This window comes from Euleptes europaea, chromosome 19 (assembly GCF_029931775.1).
Source record: "Euleptes europaea isolate rEulEur1 chromosome 19, rEulEur1.hap1, whole genome shotgun sequence".
NCBI lineage: Eukaryota > Metazoa > Chordata > Lepidosauria > Squamata > Sphaerodactylidae > Euleptes > Euleptes europaea.
In genome coordinates, this window is record NC_079330.1 from 2,335,034 (window position 1) to 2,357,300 (window position 22,267).

Below are 22,267 nucleotides of genomic sequence, written 5' to 3' on the forward strand. Positions count from 1 at the left end.
ATGGAGTCCCTTCCCGAGCCGCTGCTGGTGCGGATCCTGGCCTCCGTCCCGGCTGTTGAGCTGATCCTGGTGTGCCGGCTGGTCTGCTCCCAGTGGAAGGCCCTGATCGACGGCACGGCCCTGTGGCTACTGAAGTGCCAGCAGGAAGGCTTCGCCGGAGAAGATGCGGAAGAGGCGGGAGGCGAGAATTGGCAGATGCTTTATTTCCTGAATAAGCGGAAGAAGAACTTGATCAAGAACGCCACCGGCGAAGGTGAGGGGTGGAGGAGGATCGGGGGAAATGCAACGTCATCCAGGAGATCCTCAGCCACGTGCCCGGCAGGGTGGCCTTCAACAGCTCCATGACAGGCAGAAATCCAGGAGGAGAAGTTTTCCCAGCGCTGCATGATCCTGCTTGGGAAAAGCAACTCCTGTTGAGTTTCTGCCTGTCTTGGCAATTGTTGTAGCATGGCACCCCCTGCCAAACATGGCAATGCACTAGACAGAAGCATGCTTTAGGGGTCTCAGCAAGCCTTGCGACAACCCTGTAAGGTAGGCCCATCTTCCTATTGTGGTGGGGAAAGCTGAGAATAATAGGCTTGCTAAGGCATTAGGTCCAAGAGTTGAACTGGGGACTTCTTGGCTCCCATCCCAGTCTCCGAGCTGGTGGAGAAAACACAAATAATCTTTGCCAATTGCCTTGAATACTCTCAAGCACTGCCTGACTTATATGAGGAGGCAGAACAGACTGCAAACTACAGGGAAAGGATCCCATTTTGGAACACCATCTCCAGTAGGCTGAAAGGCTGACCGAGATCCTTTCCCCTGATGTGCTAGCTTTCTCCTTGTGGTGGGATTTTTTTTAACATGAAGGTGCATCAGAAATGATGAAGTCAGAAGCGGTACAGCCCCTTTTACCACCTCATCATTCTCTTTCTGCTACACGTGGTACAGCCAGCCAGATGAGCAAGTTCCACAGGGACGTTGGCACACCATCCCAAAGCTGCCCTTGCAGAAAGCTGTGAAACCCAAACCAGTTTGAACCTTGCCATGTAGATGAGACCCAGGGTGGTCTGCGGGTGGACTACTATTTCATTTGTAGACAAGCACAGCTTGGTGCCCACCCTCGGACTGGTAGCGTGGAAGGAGACGGAAGGGCCTCTCTCATTTTGCCCTTTTGCAGAGGGCCTCGAGCACTGGGAGGAAGTGGACAGCGGGGGCGACGGCTGGAAAATCGAGGAGCTGCCCGGAGACTTCGGGAAAGAATTCCCCAGCGAGGAGGTCCACAAGTACTTTGTCACGTCTTTTGAGTAAGTCCAGTTATTTTCTCTGTCTCTGTATCTCAGTGGAGATTTGGGCAAGAGAGCCAGTTTGGTGTAGTGGTTAAGAGCGCTGGTTTGGAGCAGTGGACTCTGATCTGGAGAACCAGGTTTGCTTCCCCACTCCTCCACATGAGTGGCAGAGGCTAAGCTGGTGAACTGGATTTGTTTCCCCACTCCTGCACATGAAGCCAGCTGGGTGACCTTGGGCTAGTCACAGCTCTCTTAGAGTTCTCTCAGCCCCACCTACCTTACAGGGTGTCTGTTGTGGGGAGGGGAAGGTGATTGTAAGCTGGTTTGAGTCTCCCTGAAATGGTAGAGAAAGTCGGCATATAAAAACCAACTCTCCTTCTTATGTGTGAATGCTGCAATTTCACAGGAGCACGGCAAACCCATGGAGTATAGCGCAGGGCACAGCATTTGAAGCCAGCTTTATATATTTATTTTTTTAAAGAGAGCAAGTGTCTAAGTTCTGCAAAGTCATGTGTATGAAGCCTTACCTGCCGAAATCTCAAAAGCCAGAGAGTTGGCTGAATTTCTAATGGTTAAGGGCAAGGTTTACTTTTTTAAAAAGCTGCTAGTCCTCATGGCTGCAAAGCTACGCCTGAGAAATATGTAGGCAATATCAGATGAAATTTCAATTGTCGGAGAAGCGATTTAGACTTTCAGAGTTGTGTGCATCTAACATCAGTGTCCTGCTCCTCCATTGCCTATCCAAGTAGAATATGTGATGCAAAGTAGCTTTAAAACTGCAGAATTAAAATTGTACAAAGTCAGTAGGGTTGCCAACCTCCAGGTACTAGCTGGAGATCCCCTGCTATTACAACTGATCTCCAGCTGATAGAGATCAGTTCACCTGGAGAAAATGGCCACTTTGGCAACTGGACTCTACGCCATTGAAGTCCCTCCCCAAACCCCGCCCTCCTCAGGCTCCGCCCCCAAAACCTCCTGCCAGTGGTGAAGAGGAACCTGGCAACCCTAAAAGTCAATAACGTTTGCTTAATTCACATTGAGCTTTCTTTGGTACAAAATTTCGCATTTCACAAGGTTCTGATTGGGCAGTCTGATAAAACTGGGAGTTCATCTGCCTGCAAAAGAGGCCGGCATGTTAACGATCCCAGGGCCACAAAGACTACTTAAGTGGCTAGTCCACATGACTCCCTCCATCACAGTTCTCACCAAAGCTGGTCTACTCAGAATACTGCTTAGGTCTATTCCAGGGGTCCCCAACCTTTTTGAGTCTGCAGGCACATTTGGAATTCCAACACAGCAGGGTGGGCGCAGCCACAAAATGGCTTAAGTTCAGTGACACAGTGTCGTAAGAACATAAGAAAGGCCCTGCTGGATCAGACCAGGGCCCATCAAGTCCAGCAGTCTGTTCACACAGTGGCCAACCAGGGGCCTCTAGGAAGCCCCCAAGCAAGATGACTGCAGCAGATTTATCCTGCCTGTGTTCCACAGCTCCTAATATATTCGGCATGCTCCTCTGATACTGTAGAGAATAGGTATGCATCATGACTAGTGTCCATTTTGACTAGCAGCCATGGATAGCCCCTCTCCTCCATGAACATGTCCACTCCCCTCTTAAAGCCTTCCAAGTTGGCAGCCATCACCGCATCCTGGGGCAGGGAGTTCCACGCTTTAACTATGCCTTGTGTGACACACTATACGTGTGTGACATTTTAGGTGGTGCCGCAAATCCCAAGTCATTGATCTCCGGGCTGAAGGGTACTGGGAGGAGCTGATGGACACGATCCAGCCAAAAATTGTGGTGAAGGACTGGTAAGCGAAGAGAGCCCCCCCCCCCGACCATGCACTTGGTTCTGCCACAAGAATGTTTCCCACCAGCTTACTCATCCCCCATCGATGTGGGTCTGCCCTCCCTTGCAGGTACGCGGCCCGGTGTGATGCCGGCTGCTTGTACGAGCTGAATGTGAAGCTGCTGTCGGAGACGGACGAGGTGGTGGCGGAGTACAGGAGCGAGACGATAGCTCTCCCGCAAGACAACGAAGGCGAATGGAACGAGGTGGGAGCACAGGGAGGGCGACGGTCGGACTAAAGCCAAGCCCTGAGATCTCTTCAGAGGCAGGGGCCAGCCGGGCCTGCCCCGGACAGGGGATTTTGGGGTACTTTCAGACTGCAGGATGCCCCAAACCTCTGGAACCTCTAAAAGGGAGGGGGCAGGCTGTGGGCATGGCATCCGTTTCCTCCTACTCCAGAGTCTTTGCTAATGAAAATACTTTGGCATTTTAAAACATAGCAAGCGATAACGGAGAGACACACATCCTGGAGGCTTCTGAGCCAGCGTGGTGTAGTGGTTACGAGTGGTGGTTTGGAGTGGTGGAGTCTGATCTGGAGAACTGGGTTCGATTCCCCACTCCTCTACATGAGCGGCGGACGCTAATCTGGTGAACCGGATTTGTTTCCCCGCTCCTTCACACAAAGCCAGCTGGGTGACCTTGGGCAAGTTACAGTTCTCTTGGAGTTCTCTCAGCCCCACCTACCTCACAGGGTGTCTGTTGTGGGGAGGGGAAGGGAAGGCGATGGTATGCCAGTTTGAGTCTCCCTTAAGTGGTAGAGAAAGTCGGCATATAAAAGCCAACTCTTCTTCTGATATGGGGTGTGAAGAAAGGGGACAGACATCTTTCTCCCCGCCTTATAATACTAGATCTTGGAGGTCTTCCACGAAATCGCCCCATCACAGATTTAGGCAGGCCAAAGGGAGTACTTCTTCACACCAGGCATCAAGTGCATATAGAACTCTCTGCCACAAGATGTGGCGATGGACACTGGTTTTGAGGGCTTTGACCAAAAGCTTTATGGAGGGCGGGTTTCTCGACAGCCACCATAGTTCAATGGATTTGTCACCAATACAAATGCCTGACCATTTCTCTCTCTCTAATTCTCCTTCTCTCCCACCTCCCAAAGATCACCCACACGTTCACCGACTATGGCCCTGGGGTTCGGTTCGTCTCTTTTGAACACGGAGGCCAGGACACGGTCTTCTGGAAGGGCTGGTACGGAGCACGCATGACCCACAGCAGCGTCACCGTGGAGCTATAATCTTGACCCTCAGTATGCTGGTGCCGGGTTAGAGCCCGCACAGTGGACTGCCCCTCATCGAGGAAGGAGGCACCTTTTGCATGGTCGTGCTCAAGGCGGGAGGAAGCATTCTCCTAAAACAGAATCTGCCAGATTTGGAGTTGTTGCTGTGGTCTAATTCTCTGGAAATCCCAGAAACAAAAAAGTAAAAAACGAAGAGAAGCCTTCCCTGGACTTGAATGCTGATGAAGCTCAGTATCTTGCCAATTCAAAAACATCCACACCCATGACCATCCTCCCGCTTGTAATTTAAAAAAAGCAATGCTTGAAGGGGAAGGTTGGCAAATGGGGGTTGGGGCGATGCAGCCGGGTGCGCGGATGAAAATATATCCGGTTTTGCTTGTCCCTTCCTTGTGTGTATTATAAAATTCCACATAAAGGTGGCGCTGCCGACAGCCATTAATGGCCTCTAGGCAAAGGTTCTCTGCCCCCCACCCCAGACAACTTATGAAAAACAAGCCTCAGGACATACCCAGTTCTGCTGGCCCCCGGAGTGACCCAGGCCCCCCATGAATTCCATCCCCTTCCAATTCTCTCAGTTGCCCTGCACAAAAGTAATGCAAATTTGGCACAGGTGAGTCAGAGGGATGCTCGGACCTCTCTAGGGAAACCAGCCTTGTGTTTGGAATAGCGGGGCGCCGAGATTAGCCATGAGGACCGCTAAATGGAACCTTCATGCTCAGAGGCAGTCTACCCCCGAATACTGTTTCCTTCATTCCCTGCTATGTTTTCAAAAGGACAAATATGGCTTAGCTTGAAAGTAGACCTTAAGAACGACAACAAAATAAAGCTCAAGCTTACATATTAAGCAAGCAGGACAATGACCCTTGCAACAAGGGTGTCAAAATTAGCATCATTTATCAAACAGAAGGGGGGGGTGGCTGAGAAGCAAATGTCCTTGTAAAAAACACTTGTTCAGATTTCTTGTAAGACTTCATGCTACTGAATTTAAGGGGAAGAAGGAAAATACAAACGCCCAATCTTGGACATTAATAGATTTTTGAGTGCCTCTCCGAGCTGAATTTTCAAACCACTATTTTGCCCTGGGTCAGATTTGGCACAGAAAAGGCGAAGCGGCACAACTCCACCCCCCAGCCAACCCAATCCTGAATGAATGAGCTACAGCCCAAGAAACGGTTGTTGGACTGCAGGGAAGCAAACCGCCAGAATGCCAAATGCCTGCTGCAATTTACGTCACTTGTGGGGCACTTCTTCTGTGTTTGACTATTTGGTGTCCCGTGAGATCCCAGCGGCTGCCTCCTCTTCTTAACGCCAGCCTGGCGCCCACATCCAACAGCCACGCCTGGCAAAGAGAGCTGATCTGCCCTATGCTGTATCCCAGGCTGGGAAGAACTCTATTGCCATCCTATTGCAAATCTCCCAGGGTTTCCTTACTATGCTTCCAAGGTGCCTAGAATGCTTTAGACAAACATGTAAATAAATGTTGGGTAGCTGGAATCCCATCCGCACAGAGTGGATTTATTCATGTAACTCTTAAAAACAAACAATCCTGCCTTTCCAAAAGCTCAGAGTGGCTCAACATAATGCAACATAAATTAATATAAAATAATGATGGTGAACAACCCAGATACAAAGCAGGAAAGAACCAGAAGAGCCAAAACAGAAAATTGAAAAATGTATATAATCCCTTCTGGGACATAAAGAGTGATGTAGCTTTTGTGAACCTCCAGTGCAAAACGGTTCCAAAGTTTAGGAGCCATAACTGAAAAAGCCTCATTTTTTTAAATTTTACTTCATTTATAACCACTTTCCTCCCCGATGGGTGGCCTTGGGCCAGTCACACACTCTCAGACTAACCTACCTCACAGGGTTGTTGTGAGCATAAAAGGGAAGAGAGAATGACGTAAGCTGCTTTGGGACCCCAGCAACCAATGCCCTGCTGGTTGGCCCTCTGGAGTAACTGGTTGGCCACTGGACCAGACGGACTGCTGGCCGCCGGACCCAGCAGGGGTCTTCTGATGTTCTCTCCTGATGTTCTTAAACACAGCTGGGCAGAGAAAGCACATGGCTTCCCCAAACCGGCCACCAGATGTCACCACCATCCTATCAGCCGAAGCTGCCCAATACCACAGTTTTTTGGAAACCCTTTTTGAAGATGAAATGCAGATTGGATGCACTAAATCCCATTTCTAGGGACCAAGGAGCTAGATACAGCACCTCATTTTAATACTGTCTTGGGGGAAGAGGGGTTGCTCCTGACAAATACCTCTTTACACGTGTTTTTCCTTTATCCTGTTCACGGCCGCAAAGACAGCCACTGACTTAAATGGTTTTAAGGAAAGAGTGAGACAAAACCCTGAAGGATGGACTGATCAACAGATACGAAATTTCAATGGATCCTCCAAGCTCAGAGGCAGAATACCTCTGGATTTCCCAACCTTCCTTCCAGGAGCTCAGGGTGGCACACATAGTTCTATCCTCACAATAACCCTGTGAGGTGGGTCAGGTCGAGACTAGAGGCAACACGTGACCAGCCCAAAGCCAGGTCACCCAATGAGCTCACGGAAGAGAGGAGATTTGAACCTAGGTTCCTCCCTTTAATCCCAATCAAGCTATACAAACACATTGTGAGCCTTCCCCACACCTGCTCGCTGGACAGGGGGGAAGAAAAAGACACTTGTGTGATTAAGTCCAAAATTAAGATAAGCGGGCTCACCCCTTATGCGTCCGGAAGGGCTGGCATGTGCCAGTAACACCGCTTTAGCAACCATCAGGCCGCACGTGGACAGCAGATGGCACTGTAGCACTGCAAGTGTCCAGCTCCCTGTAACTCTTCCCTCCACCCACAGCCATAATACATTTGGGGGCTGCAGAGGTTCCGGGAACCCCATTTCTAAAATGAGAGGTTCCAGTGCTTGCCTGGAAAGCCCCTCTCCCAAACCCCCCAGGTTCTGCGTGTAGCATTTATTTTGGACACTACCAAACTATACAGCACTTCCAAACACACAGATGTTATCAAAGCTGTGTAATAAAATATACGCTGCAGGGGCACACTCTCCAAGCCGCAGCTGCTTCCAGGTGTGATGGGACAAAGCAGCTAAGGAGCATGTGCAGAGTGCTTACCCTACAACTCAAGCAGTTGCCAGTCCATCAGAGAAGGGTTTTCAGGACCAATGGGGGGGGGGGCTGTTTCAAGCAGATGTGAGCACTTTCAGATAAGGTGAAGAGTGAAGGAAATCGACTGCAGGCCTCACCTGGGGGTTTTCAGCTGCTGCCTTAACCTCTCTCACCTGCAGGGAATGAACGCCAGCCAGGCAAAGGATGGTGGAGGAGATTCTTTGTCTGTTGCTGGGCTCCTCTGCTGGGCCCTGATTTTCTCTGCTCCAAGGGGGGGGGTCTTTGCAGAAGGCCACAGAAAAGAGACCCTATCCTGGCTTTCACCCAGAGGGACAACCACGGACCCATTGTCTTACAAACATGGCTGGCAGCCAACCAAGCTGCAATGTTCAGATATGGCATCTATTTTCCATGCCAGGACTCAGCCCCTGAAGATAGCTATAGGGTGTATTTCCATCACTACCTAGTAACTTCAGAGCCCCCCCACACTCTGAGGACTGATGGGGATGGATGGGCCACGAGGCATCTTTATACTCTTCCACAGCACCTGATTGGCCCTCCAGCATCCTATGACTTCCCAGGCCAGGAGGAATATGGGAATAGAGGCAAAGTCCCTGCTGGAAGGGCCTGCAGCTCTCTCCTCTGATAGGGTTGCCAATCTCCAGGTGGAGCCTGGAATTCTCCAGAAATTACAACTGATCTCCAGATGACATAATTCACCTGGAGAAAATGGCTGCTCTGGCAATTGGACTCTATGGCATTAAAGTCCCTTCCCAAACCCCACCCTCCTCAGGCTCCACCCCAAAAACCTCCTGCCAGTGAAGAAGAGGGACCTGGCAACCCTATCTTATAGGGTTATCAATCTCCAGGTGGGGCCTGGAAACCTCCTGGAATTTCAACTGACCTCCAGACGACAGAGATCAGCTCCCCTGGAAAAAATGTCAGCTTTTGAGGGTGGGTTGATAGCATTACACCCTGCAGAGGTCCCTCCCCTCTCCAAACGTCCACCCCCAGGAATTTCCCACCCCAGGAATTTCCCAACCTGGGGCTGGCAACTCTGTCCTTTGACCACAAGCTCTGTGGAGGGGGACACACATAGGGTCAGGGCCTGACATTTGAGGTTGCAGGTTCACACCCCACAGCATCCCAGTATCAGCCAGTAAGTTTCCTGCTCAGAAGATGCTGTTTTCAGGCAGATGTGAGCCCGCTAGCATCTTTGTTTCTAAAACCTCAAACGCTGCTGGATGAGGGGTTTGTTGTGTTCCCGACTGTTGAGGAAGCGAACACCACAAAGTGAATTTTAAGCAAAAAGGAAAAGAAACGATGCGAGGCGGGATAAAAACCGGAGACTCTGCAATTTTTCCCCAGCTTTTTTTTTTTTTGTAAATTAAACTTAATCTTGTGTTGACTCCACTCTACAAGAAGAAATAATGAAGATTAAGATGAGATCTTGTTCACTCTTGCTGAACAAAAGCCAATTAATTGCCTGGGGGATTACTGCCGAATCGCACCTTAGACAAACACAATCAGATAAGGCCTGTGGTGCCGGGCCCGTCGCCTGGCTTGTTGTAGTGATAAGCCAGGGAAGAATGGCAAATTGCACTGTGATGCGAGAGAGGAGGGGGACGGAGCAGCAAATATGGGGCAGAAATAATTATTCGGCATCATCACATGGCATAGCCCTTCCTGGGCTGGGCCACTTCAGACTGCGGGGGCGGGGGGGGAGTATGTTTGAATGCTCCCCCATGTCCAAAATCCAGCCCTGAATATACAAAACTGAGGCTGCGATCCTAAAAACAATTTCCTGGGCTTATGCCTCCTTGAATAGAGTAGGATTTATTTCCAAGTAGACCTGTTTAGGATTTGCTCTCTTATACACCAGGGAGAAGGATAGGGTAGAATTTTTCTTCCCTGACACCCCACCTTTCAATGGACGAGGATGGCAAAGTTCAAATCCTCTGTGACCTGTTACAGGAGAACGAACAGAATTTTCATCTTCCACCACTAGGTGGAATCACATAAATGGAAACTGCAATTTGCTCCTATACTGACATCTAGTGATAGAACAGGAACATTACAACACAAAATAATTAATAGCTAAAGGAATGAAAACAGTAAGATCTCTCTCCCCATCCCGCCATCCCCCGGCAGTCTGAATTGGCACAGCATGTATCTGGTCAGTAACTCTAGTCTTGCTACTTGGTTCTGGTTTTGCTACTTGTAGATGCTCTCAAGGTTGCCACAAGGGGTGGTGCTGGTCACTGGCTAAGTTACCTTTCAAAGGAGCGCAGACAGATTAATTTTATTTATTGACTTCATTTACAGCCCACCGTTCTCGTTGTCTCTCAAGGCAGGTTACAAAATGCAGTCTGTAGCAACTTCTATTAGCCATGATAGAACCTCCATGTACAGAGGCAGTATATCTCAGAAAACCAATGGTTGGAGGGGCCAGTATTAGGGAATGGTTGTTGTCTTCATGCCCTGCCTGTGGGAAGCCCACAGCCATCTGATTAACCAGAGAGCCATTGTGGTGTAGTGGTTAAGAGCAGTGGACTCTGATCTGGAGAACCGGGTTTGATTCCCCACTCCTCCACATGAGTGGCAGACGCTAATCTGGTGAACTGGATTTGTTTCTCCACTCCTACACAGGAAGCCAGCTGGGTGACGTTGGGCTAGTCACAGTTCTATTAAGAGCTCTCTCAGCCCCACCTACCTCACAGGGTGTCTGTTGTGGGGAGGGGAAGGAAAGGTGATTGTTAGCCGGTTTGATTCTGCCTTAAGTGGTAGAGAAAGTCGGCATATAAAAACCAACTCTTCTTCTTTACTTTTGGAAATAGGAGTTTCAACTAGATGAGACTTGGATCTAATCCAGCAGGACTTGTCTGTGGTTCTTGAATTGAAGCTTTTAAAAAAAATTGCTGTAAGGGCTAGCAACTTGTTTTGTTTTAAATGGAATCTGGGATTCTCAGGCAGTTCAGTTTTGCCCATTTTTTGCCACTCCCTCCAGGATCACAAGCATTCACAGAGCCCTAAAAACATTTCTTCATCCCGCCGTGCTCCTATCAACTCTTACAACTTTTTTTTTCTTTAAATAGACCTTTCTGGCAGAAGATAAAATCCATAACCCTGCGAAATGGGTGACATTTAGGGGATCCAAAGACCATTTAGTCTTCAAGCCCCCTTCTCACCAGTGAAACATTTGGAAAATTAAAAAAAAAAACAACCCGGCTCGGGTGCTGCGCGCTTCCACCTCCGACAGTCGAAAATGGCTCAAAAGCAAGAAGGGGCAAGAAAAGCGATTTTCTTTGCCTGCCTCGCTAAGGGAATTAAATCTTGTTTCTTCCGTCACCAGCCAGTGGAATAATCCAATATATTATAGCTAATGTGCATCTGGTATTTATTGCGGTGTGGTTGACCTAACTGAGTTTTATTCTCGTGCTCCGAATAAAACCATTCCAGGAGGCAAGCTGCAAACTCCAAGATCAATTACTACCCTTCCCAACACTAGAAAAATGAATTATTCCCTCGTACAAGACAAAAAATAATAATAATATAGAAAATAATTTTTTTAAAAAAGAAAACCACCTCAGCTCTCTGTCTCTGACTTCTGCACTGCGGATTTGACGGAGTAGACGGGAAAGAATTTTGAGCTCCGAGCAAGATTGCTGACAAACGTGGAGGTGACACGCAGCAGTAAATCCCCAGACTCTGTCGCTCGGAGTTAGAGGGGCTTTGGCTGAGCAGGAGAGGACCGGCTTTGCATAGGGAAAGCCTCAAATTCGCAGCAAGATCTCAGGCCGCAAGAAAAACCTTTCTCTGCAGGGAGAGCTGCTGCCAGCCAGGGACCCCAGTCCAGGTAGGGTTGCCAAGTTCCTCTTCACCACCAGCAGGAGGTTTGGGGGATGGAGTCGGAGGAGGGCGGGGAGGGGACTTAAATGCCATAGAGTCCAATGGCCAAAGTGGCCGTTTTCTCCAGGTGAACTGATCTCTATTGGCTGGAGATCAGTGGTAATAGCAGGAGATCTCCAGCTACGACCTGGAGGTTTGTGGAGAAACAAAGGTATCAAGCTCACAATAGTAATGCAAAAAGTGCTCTATTATTTACAAGTGCAAAGCGTCAAAAATATCATGAACATATACAAACATAACACAATGACAATGTGTAGCTGAAAGCTACCTGAAGAAGACAAATGCTTGCAAAAGTAAGTACAATTACTTGTTTGACAACTTTCTTCTTTTAACAGAAAGCAATAATGGAGCCTAGAATCGGGGCAGGCACGCCTCTGCTGGAGCGTTTGCCGGATGATTTAAACGCTTTCGCCGTCCGAAGACAGCTTCGTCAGCCGGTGGCCTCAAACTGTTGCTCCTTCAAATCCTTTATAAATAATTTTTCAATAGCAATCTTTCTCTTCCATGCACCTTTCTGGCTGCCTGAGTGAAGCTGTGTGGAGAACCTAAGCCCAGCTGGAGGTAATAACGACCTGGAGGTTGGCAAACCTAAGTCCAGGGCTGCACAGACCCAGGTCTCACATGATCATACAAAGCATGTCCAGGGATTTTAGGGAGGGGTCATGGCTTAAGAGGGTCCCCAAACTGCCGCCACCTTTGGAATTTTGACACAGGGTGATGGGTAGGCTGGCCAACCTCCAGGTGGTGGCTGAAGATCTCCTGCTATTACAACGGATCCCCAGGCAACAGAGATCAGTTCACCTGGAGAAAATGGCCTCTTTGGAAGGTGAGCTCTATGGCATTATAATCCCATTGAAGTCCCTCCCCTCCCCAAACCCTGCCTCCTCAGACTCCACCCCCAAAATCTCCAGGTATTTCCTGACCCAGAACTGGAACCCTAGTGAAGGGTGCAACCAAAAAATGTCAGGGTCATGCATAACAACTCTAATAGTAACTCTTCAAAACTTCCGGTAGAAGTTCTGTTTAACAGGACGCCTTTTAAAATTAACATATTGTTAAAAAGATCACGACAGGTAGCCGTGTTAGTCTGTCACTAGCAGTAGAAAATAGCAAGAGTCCAGGTGCACCTTAAAGACTACCAAAGGCGAAAACGCATGGGAGGTTTTGCCTTGGATTTGCCACTCTCTAAATGCACATTTTCCCCAGCCAAGTTCTGAAAACTCAAAAATAAGCCCCCATACGGAGTTCTGAGAATTCAGATGGGGAAAATGGGCATCTAGAGAGTGGCAAATCCAAGGCAAAACCTCCCATGCGTTTTTGCCCAAATATTCTGGTTAGGGCATGAGCTTTCGAGAGCCACAGCTGAGCTCACTTCTTCAGATGCAGCTAGAATGCGAGCCCATCTGTCCTTAAGAAGAGTGAATTCAGACACCCAATTCAGACACTCTCCAGTTGAGTCTCAAACCACGACACCACAGGGATTGCACATGGCCCAGAATACCTCTCCTTAAATCTCTACTCCTTCCTCTTGCAATACTTCTCCCCCCCCCCCACAGAAGTGAAAGACATCTCTACAGCGCTGGGGACCTGCCAGAAAGGGCCTTGGCTGCCCTGCCCCTCTCCGGCGCCTGCTGCAGACATCGATCCCCTCTTAACCTGCCTCCCCTGGCGCCTGCATGAAACGCCACCCCATCTCTTGATCCCAAGGAAGGGAGGGGGCACGGAGAGCATCCATCTCTAATGATGCCGAGCAAGATCGATTCTGTTCTACCTGTTTAATTATGGAGATTGGGGCTTAAAAGCCTGCTCACGCCGCAAAACTTAGCTTGGAATAGCAGAAGAAATAATGAGCAGCTTGCTTGGCATGGGGGGGGGGGAGAAAAGCATTGGATCAGTGGTACAGAACAGAGGTACCCAGGCAGGAGCCCTTCCAAAGATGTTTTCTCTGAGCTGCAAGCCGCACCCTTGCCCCTTTGGGGGAGGCACCTGACAGGTTTCAGAGGCCGAAATGCTGCTATGAAAAGAACGTGTGGGCACATGCCCATCACTGGGTCTCAGCAGCAGTTCCTCGCAAGGGCTGGAGGAAGAGATAGATCAGACTTCCAGGCACACTGGTCAAAGGTCAGCCAGTTGCATGACGGAGTGGGGATTCGAACCCAGGGCCCACCAGCTGACACTGTAATCACTACACCAGAGAGGTGGCAGATGGGATAGCACCACACCCATACATGCCTGCAAGCCAGTGGTTAAGAGCGGTGGTTTGGAGCAGTGGACTCTGATCTGGAGAACCGAGTTTGATTCCCCACTCCTCCACATGAGCGGCGGAGGCTAATCTGGTGAACCGGGTTGGTTTCCCCACTGCTACACATGAAGCCAGTTGGGTGACCTTGGGCTAGTCACAGCTCTGTTAGAGCTCTCTCAGCCCCACCTACCTCACAGGGTGTCTGTTGTGGGGAAGGGAAGGTGATTGTAAGACGGTTTGAGTCTCCCTTAAGTGGTAGAAAAAATTGGCATATAAAAACCTCCTCCTCCTCCTCACTGAATGTAGAAGACCCCCTCCAGCAGAAGAGGGCATCCTTCCTTTTTCTACCTGCCCCCCCCAAGTTAGTTTATTCCCGAAGCATGAGATACCATTACCTTTATCGTTAGCTTACGTAACAAGGAAAGTTATTAGCAGAGATGAAATTATCCGGTTGTGGTCTTTTCGGCAAGAGGGAGAAAGGATCCTGACATCTCTGCCGCCGGCTCCGAGTTCACAGGGAGAGACGAATGAATGCGCAGGACGGCTGAATGGTGCTCCGCGGCTCAGGGCTCTCCTGATGGGGAAGAGATGCCTTTTCTGGCTTCATTATCCGTGCTCCTTGCAGAGAGGTGGCTCCTCGGGTGAAATTGGGAGCCCCGGCATGCACGGGAGGCTGCCTGTGATGGAGGCAGACTGATGGTTTCAGCATCGTTTGCTGCCAACGGCTCTCTCGGGTCTTTCCCTTTATCTGGAGATGCCAGAAACAGAACTGGGACCTTCTGCTGGCAAAACATGGACCTGCCTCTATCAGTTCCTTGTCCCCGGTAACTAGGGGTCCCCCCCCTCCCCAGTTTCAGATGGAGGGACTTCCTTCTTGACGCCTTCAAGAAAGCATGGTGAGCCAGCATGGTGTAGTGGTTAAGAGCAGTGGTTTGGAGCGGTGGACTCTGATCTGGAGAACTGGGTTTGATTCCCCACTCCTCCACGTGAGCGGCTGGAGGCTAATCTGGTGAACCGGGTTGGTTTCCCCACTCCTCCACACGAAGCCAGCTGGGTGACCTTGGGCTAGTCACAGCTCTCTTACAGCTCTCTCAGCCCCACCGACCTCACAGGGTGTCTGTTGTGGGAAGGGGAAGGGGATTGTAAGCTGGTTTGAGTCTCCCTGAAGTGGTAGAGAAAGTCGGCATATAAAAACCAGCTCCTCCTCCTCCCTCTTCTTCCTCCTCTTCTTATTGCAATCACTTAGCTGGAGGGGCCAGGGTTTTCCTTTTGTTTGCAGGCAAAGCTCGCGATCTACCTTTGACACAGTCTACCTTTGACAAGCAGAGGAGCATTGCTGTGGGTTTGTGGTCATGGGTCATGGCCACATGAAGCTCCCTTCTGCCGACTTAGACCCCTGGCCTAAACTGGGGACAAAACGATGCTGATTGAGAATCCTGCCTTCCCGCGCCCCAAGAGCAGGTCTCTGAGGGCCTCGGCTGCTCAGGGAAGGGAGCGAGGAAGGCTGGTGGGGAGAAATATTAATTGCTCGGCGGGGCCGTGTTACATGCCCCATTTGAACCGTTCTCTTGTCTGTTTTGAAACTGTGAAATGAGGCACGGCAATCAAGAAGGGGGTTTAATAACCATCCCAGTCTCTGACATTTAAATTACAGATGGCATTTTCAATTAAACAGGCACACTCGGCAGGTTTAATTTAGCTATCAGTTCTGCTCCAGTCTTTAAATGCTTTCTTTTTAAAAAAAGGGGGGGGGGAGAGAGAGAGAAGAAAACTCAAACGCTTGACTCCCAGCAAGTCTTTCCACGGAGGGGGAAGGGCTGGTACCAGAAGGCAAAAAGGTTGGCACTGGCTGGGGCAGGAAATGTGCCCGCTTCCCCAGTGCCATTCCAGCTTTGCCTGGAGAGTGCTCAGGGTTACCAACCTCCAGGTGGGGCCTGGAGATCTCCCGGAATTAGAGCTGATCTCCAGATGACAAAGATCAGTTCCCCTGGAGAAAATGTCTCCTTTGGAGGGTACAGCCTATGGCATTATATCCTGCTGAGGTCCTTCCCTTCCCCAAACCCCACCTTCCTCAGGTTCCACCCCCCCAAACCTCCAGAAATTTCCCAACCAGGAGTTGGCATCCCTCAAGTGTGCTCAAGAACATCAGAAGCAGCACCGGAGAATCCTCGGGTAATGGACTGCTTCGTGTTTTCCATGAAATCAAAAGCGACTGTTTTGGACTTTTGAGGAGATTTTCCATTGAGGTAAATGCTAAATTTAAAAGGATGGGGGGGGGTTTTGTCACTGTCTCCGTCTGGTGGAACGTATCACATGAGAAAGTCAGTGTAGCCTAGTGGTTAGAGTGTCAGACAAAAACCTGGGAGATCTGAGTTCAAGTCACAAGAACATAAGGAAAGCCGTGCTGGATCAGGCCAAGGCCCATCAAGTCCAGCAGTCTGTTTTTGGGGCGGAGCCTGAAGCGGGCAGGGCTTGGGGAGGGACTTCAATGCCATAGAGTCCAATGGCCAAAGTGGCCATTTTCTCCAGGTGAACTGATCTCTATTGGCTGGAGATCAGTGGTAATAGCAGGAGATCTCCCGCTACTACCTGGAGGTTAGCAAACAAAGTCCCGTGGTGAAAAACCCTACTTATAGCCCCCAAATCTTGATGGTCTACAATGCTGCTATACTCAAATCCAATTCCAGTCCCAGTGCTAAATTTGTATGCAAATGAGCATTTAGGAGTAACTTGGTTATAACTTTTAGCATATCCTCAAAGTGGCAGTTCAGTAATAAACTACGGATAGAGTAACAGACAGACAACACCAGACAACAGACAGATTAAGTGACAGTTGTGAGAACATACAGGAAAGTGTGAAATCAGTGGAGTAATAGAAGAACTTATAGAAGAATATAAATCACAACTGAATAAAAAATGGTTGTTTCTGTCTTTGCCTTTCCACAGGAGCAGACGCTCTGTTCAATCGGACTATCTAAGAAACGGCCAAATAATTCGTTGAGGGGTAAGGCATTATGTCTGGCCAAGAAGAAAAGCCTTCGGAAGGTTGGAATTGTCAAGAGTTCTCTATAATCTGGAAGCACTGGAAAAGATGGAAGCACTGTATTCAAATCTAGCCAATCTACTAGTGCAGACCAAAACGCCTGCCCTGGGACGCTCTCTTCCTGGAGGAAATGACAGCTTTGGATGGAGGGGGGGACTCTAATGACCGGCTGCCACCACTCTGGTTCTGGGGCTTGGCCGAGGAGGGCTCAGAACATCCTCCGGAGGGGCGCCAACTCTGACTTGGGAAATTCCTGGTGATTTGGGGGCAGCATCTGGAGAGGACAGAGTTTGGGGGACAGAAAGGAGCTCAGCAGGGTTGGTCCTTCTGATCATAGAATCATAGAGTTGGAAGGGACCACCAGGGTCATCAAGTCCAACCCCCCGCACAATGCAGGAAATTCACAACTACCTCCCCCCACACCTAGTGACCAGAAGATGGCCAAGATGCCCCCCCTCTCATCATCTGCCCAAGGTCACAGAATCAGCATTGCTGACAGATGGCCATCTAGCCTCTTCTTAAAAACCTCCAGGGAAGGAGAGCCCACCACCTCCCAAGGAAGCATGTCCAACTGAGAAACCTGCTCTAACTGTTAGAAAATTCTTCCCAATGTCTAGACAGAAACTCTTTTGATTTAATTTGAACCCGTTGGTTCTGGTCCGACCTTCTTGGGCAACAGAAAGCAACTCGGCACCATCCTCAATATGACAGCCCCTCAAGTACTTGAACATGGTTATCATATCCCCTCTCAATCTTCTCCTCTTCAGGCTAAACATAACTAGCTCCTTCAACCCTGATGGGTCCAGCAGGGCTCTTCTGATGTTTTCATGGGCTTCATTTATGTGTAGTGATGTACGCGTGTATGAGACACACACACAGAGAATACACTTCTGCTTCAGTGATGGGCAAACAAAATCCCCTTTTCAAACAATATTTATATTAATTAAAAAACCCAAACCAAACTCAGGGCGGTGGGGGACGTACAGGGAGAACTCGGCACTATTTGTTTGCAGATGGGAAAGGTGGAAGCCAGCCGGCCTTCTATGTGGATTTTAATTTTATTTCCTCAAATCCATAATGTAGGAGAGAAAGAGGAAATGATTAGAAAATTAGCATCTGGAGAGGAGGAAAGGAAGGGCCGGGGGGCAATTAATCCCCTTCCCCTTGCTAACTCTATTAAAGTTCACTGTAATTAGATTGTAAACTACTTTGGTTTACATTAATGTAAAAGAAAAGACCAAATTGAATTATAGGCCAGGAAACCCTGTCCTATCGAAGAAGGCTGTAATTAAAAGTTGTGATAAGTTGAATGGAATTCTATCTAATAACGCCCTCGAGCACCCAGGAAAGCCTGGGGTTCTCGTTGAAGCGTAAAGAGTTTTCATGCTGGATCCAACCAGATCAGGCTGTTGGGAGGATAAAATCTGGAAGAGAGAACAACGCACATGGCCAGGAAGGCCAGGATAAAAATATACTAGATATCTAGACCAAAGGGCCAGTATCCTGCTTTCCACTGTGATCAGACCGATGCCCCTTGCTCCTTTCTGAAGATGCCTTCCCCCCTTTCCTTCCCAAAATAACCTGGGGAGACCTGGGTTCAAATCCTGCTCAGCCCAACTTGCCTTGTAGCCTTGGGCCACTCAAGTTCTTTCAGCCTAGCCTACCTAGGGTTGCCCAACTCCCAGGTGGGGCTTGGAGATCTGCCAGAATTACAACCGAATTCCAGCCTATAGAAATCAGTTCTCTTGGTGAAACGGGCTGCTTTGGAGGGTGGACTGTATGGCATTATACCCTGCTGAGGTCCCCCCTTCCCCAGTCCCTGCCCCCACCAACTCGCCAAGAATCTAGAGTTGGCAACCTTACCTACCACACAGGGTTATTACGAAGAAGAGGAAGAACCATATGCGTTTTGAACAATGTGCAAAAAAAGCGACAGAAATATTAATTAATCTTACAGCACTAAATGCCATAAGTAAGTCAGGAACTGTATGAAGAAGTAGTTTCCTTGGTCAATTTCAGCAGGAGTTCTAGTGTTAAGCCAGTGAAAGGGACATTTCTGTAAATTCTGTCCACAACTTTCATAATTTTATTAACCTTGATCCCACCCACCCCCCGCCCCGCTTAATCTCCATCGCTGGAGAAACGTCTTCAAGATTTTTGCGGATTCTACCTGAGCGTGTATAAACGGGATGGATTCATTATGTAAAAGCGTTTCTTAAAAGAACCCTGAACACTATATAAATATGCATCTTTTCGACAGGCTGAGGACATCATCTTCATTTTAAAAAAGCGCTGTAACGATGAATTTAACAAGCTCTTCCTTAATTGCCCCCAAGAAGGGAAAGGGAGGGGGCGCCACAAATGAATCTCTGAGATGATGAGAAAATTATGCCCGAGCCTCTGAGCCTCTTTCTGGCTGTCGAAAGAGAAGAACCAAAAATTATACAGGTTGCATGTTTTGAAAGGAAACCGAACACAAAAACGAGAGCCGGTCTAATGAGGACACGCGAAGAACCTCTCTGGTAACAGACTGGGATGAGTACAAAGGGAAGGGAATTCAAAAAACCTCTCTTCCCGGCAGCTTTTTGCTGATCTATTCTTTCTCTCCCTCCCACAAATCAGAAGGCTGGCCAATTAGTTCCTGTAAGGGGTTCTTGCTTTCAAAGGCTTCTCCTTTGCCGGAGACTCTGCTCTATCCTCTCTCCTCCTCTGAAGCCCTTTCTGCTTGTAGCGGAGAGTGGAGAAGCAGGGCCCGTGCACAGACGGGCAAGACAAAAGGATCGGCTTTGATCTGGACCGCGCAGGTGGACTTGTGGCAATAGGGCAGACAGGGGCTCAGACCCACACCAGGTTGTCCCCGCAGAGGCCAGGCCAAGGATCTGCCTCTCCGCCAAAGGAAGAAAGCCCGGCCCGGAGGAGGCTGCTGCGGCAGAGACGTTTCTCAGGAGTCAATAGTCCAGAGAAGGTCATGCGAGGAAGTCTGACCCCATAAAAATGTGTCGACTTGTTTACTTGGGAGGAAGCCGGGTCAGACAGGAGGTCTCTTGGCCCTCTTTGGCTTCGAAATCCTACAAAGAACGAACTGGGTTATGTGCCGTCTATTCTACGAGAGCAATGTTATTAACTTGATCGAAAAAACAGTTGCCGCCTCCTGCACGTACCGGCCAGGGCTGTGGGGAAAGGACATGAATGTGGTACAGCTAGGGTTGCCAACCTCCAGGTGCTAGCTGGAGATCTCCAGCTATTACAGCGGATCTCCAGCCGATAGAGATCGGTACACCTGGAGAAAACAGCCGCTTTGGCAACTGGACTCTATGGCATTGAAGTCCCTTCCCCTCCCCAAAACACATCCTCCTCAGGCCCCACCCTAAAAACCTCCTGCTGATGATGAAGAGGGACCTGGCAGCCGTAGAACACACACAGGTGCATGGGTGGAAAGGGAGGAAGGATGGGCAGAGGGGGGATCCCGGGCAGTATCTGCCCAGGGTCCAGCGGTCAGCTCTCCTTCCCTGGAGGTTTGTAAGCAGAGGCTAGACGGCCATCTGTCAGCAATGCTGATGCTATGACGTTAGGCAGATGATGAGAGGGAGGGCACCTTGGCCATCTTCTGAGCATGGAGTAGGGGTCTCTGGGGGTGTGTGGGGGAGGTAGTTGTGAATTTCCTGCATTGTGCAGGGGGTTGGACTAGATGACCCTGGTGGTCCCTTCCAACTCTCTGATCCTATGAGGGCCTCCCCAAACCTGGCACCAGCCCTGCTTCTTGGGATACAATCCTCAGTCATCATTCAAGGCAGCCTCTCCACCGAGAGATGCCCCTCAGACAAGCAGCACTCTCTCCCACTGCAATTCGTGTCTCCCTCCCCAATTCGGCAGCAAGTCTCTTCCTCACCTGTCACCCCCCCTCCAGCCCCCGCTCTTTCCCTCCGGTTTGTGTTTTTCCATTTTACCCCCTTGGCCTTCACGCCTCCTCTGGGCCTGCTTGGCTTCCGTCCACCTCCTCTCCTCGCCTCCTCCCAGCAGGGAGAAATCTCCACTTTGACACCACAGATCGATGGGTGGAAGAGGGGCCAGCCAAGCCTCTCCCTTGGCCCCCTTTGGACTTCATCTGGCCTGCTTCCTGGGGCTCGCTGGCAAAGGGGAGATCGATTTCCAAAGGTCTCACAGAAATAGAAATCCTTCCTTTTCTTCTCTTCAGTTGGATTTGCATTTAAATATATATTTTCACTCCTCCAAGTTAGCAGACTTCTTTTTTTTTTTTAACAAATAAAAGAGGAGGAGGAGGAGGAGAAGAGGAGCATTTTCTTGGCTTCTTAATTAATGGGAAAGATTTCTCTCTTTCTCTCTCCTCTCACTCCATACAATTCCTCAGTTATGAATAATGATTTTAGCTCATAAATGAAAATTACTTTTCTATTTAAATTGGGCAACTTCCTTTCGGAAGCAGGGGAGGAAGGTACTACTGAGCGGCTCGCGGGACATTAGCAACTTATTAATTTCAAGCGGGGCTCTTGGAGAGAGCACACGTTAACCCCAAAATGATTACAAAGGATTTAATGTCTGCCTGATTAATTACTGTGCAAAGTTTGATGTGCGGACATCGGGTTTTTATGCACGGAGGCAATAAAAGGGCGAGGAAGGCTAAGCGCCAGGAAAGCTTTCCTCGTAGACCCTAGAAGGAAAGATCGGCTCTTTAATGGAGGGTAGGTAGGAGCGTCCGTGTTTTCTGTCACTGTAAATTAACTGACCTGCTGGCAAAATGTAAAAAGGAGAAATAACACCGAACATCACAAGCTTGTTGGCTGGACCGATTGTCAGGCTGAGCTCTATGGCTGCCAACCTCCAGGTGGGGCCTGGAGATCCCCTGAAATCAAAATTGAGCTCTGGACTACAGAGATCAGTTCCCCTGGAGGAAATGGCAGCTTTGGAAGGTGGGACACTATGGTATTAGACCCTGCTGAACACACATGAACACATGAAGCTGCCTTACACTGAACCAGACCTTTAGTCCATCAAAGTCAGTATCGTCTACTCAGACCGGCAGCAGCTCTCCAGGGTCTCAGGAAGGGGTCTTTCACATCACCTACTCGCCTAGTCCCTTTAACTGGAGATGCCAGGGATTGAACCTGGGACCTTCTGCATGCCAAGCAGATGCTCTACCACTGAGCCACAGCCCCTTCTCATAACACATGAAGCTACCTTCTACTGAATCTGACCCTTGGTCCATCAAAGTAAGTATTGTCTACTCAGACCGGCAGCGGTTCTCCAGGGTCTCAGACTGAGGTCTTTTACATCACCTACTTGCCTAGTCCCTTTAACTGGAGATGCTGGAGATTGAACCTGGGACCTTCTGCATGCCAAGTAGATGCTGTACCACTGAGCCACAGCCCTCCCCAAACCCTGCTTTCCTCAGCCTCCACCCCCCAAAATCTCCAGGAATTTCCCAACCTGGAGTTGGCAACCCTCCATGAGCTCCCAGTGTAGCTTATGGGTGTGTGTGAGGAGGGTCCCCACATCCTGCAGTTCTGCAGTATGCCCCCCCCCCTTCAGTGGCAGGGAAGGGAACAGGCAACCGGCTGGCTTCCCAAGGTGGTTCAG

The 22,267-nt window shown here is 49.4% G+C and overlaps 1 protein-coding gene across 1 annotated transcript; it reads left to right on the top strand.

Moving 5' to 3' along the window:
• FBXO2 (F-box protein 2) lies at window positions 1-4,361 on the top strand. Its single transcript, XM_056865129.1, has 5 exons — window positions 1-253; window positions 1,163-1,289; window positions 2,985-3,080; window positions 3,189-3,324; window positions 4,227-4,361. Exons 1-5 carry the CDS (start codon window positions 1-3, stop codon window positions 4,359-4,361), a joined length of 747 nt encoding a protein of 248 aa, XP_056721107.1.
• The last annotated feature ends 17,906 nt before the right edge of the window (window positions 4,362-22,267 follow it).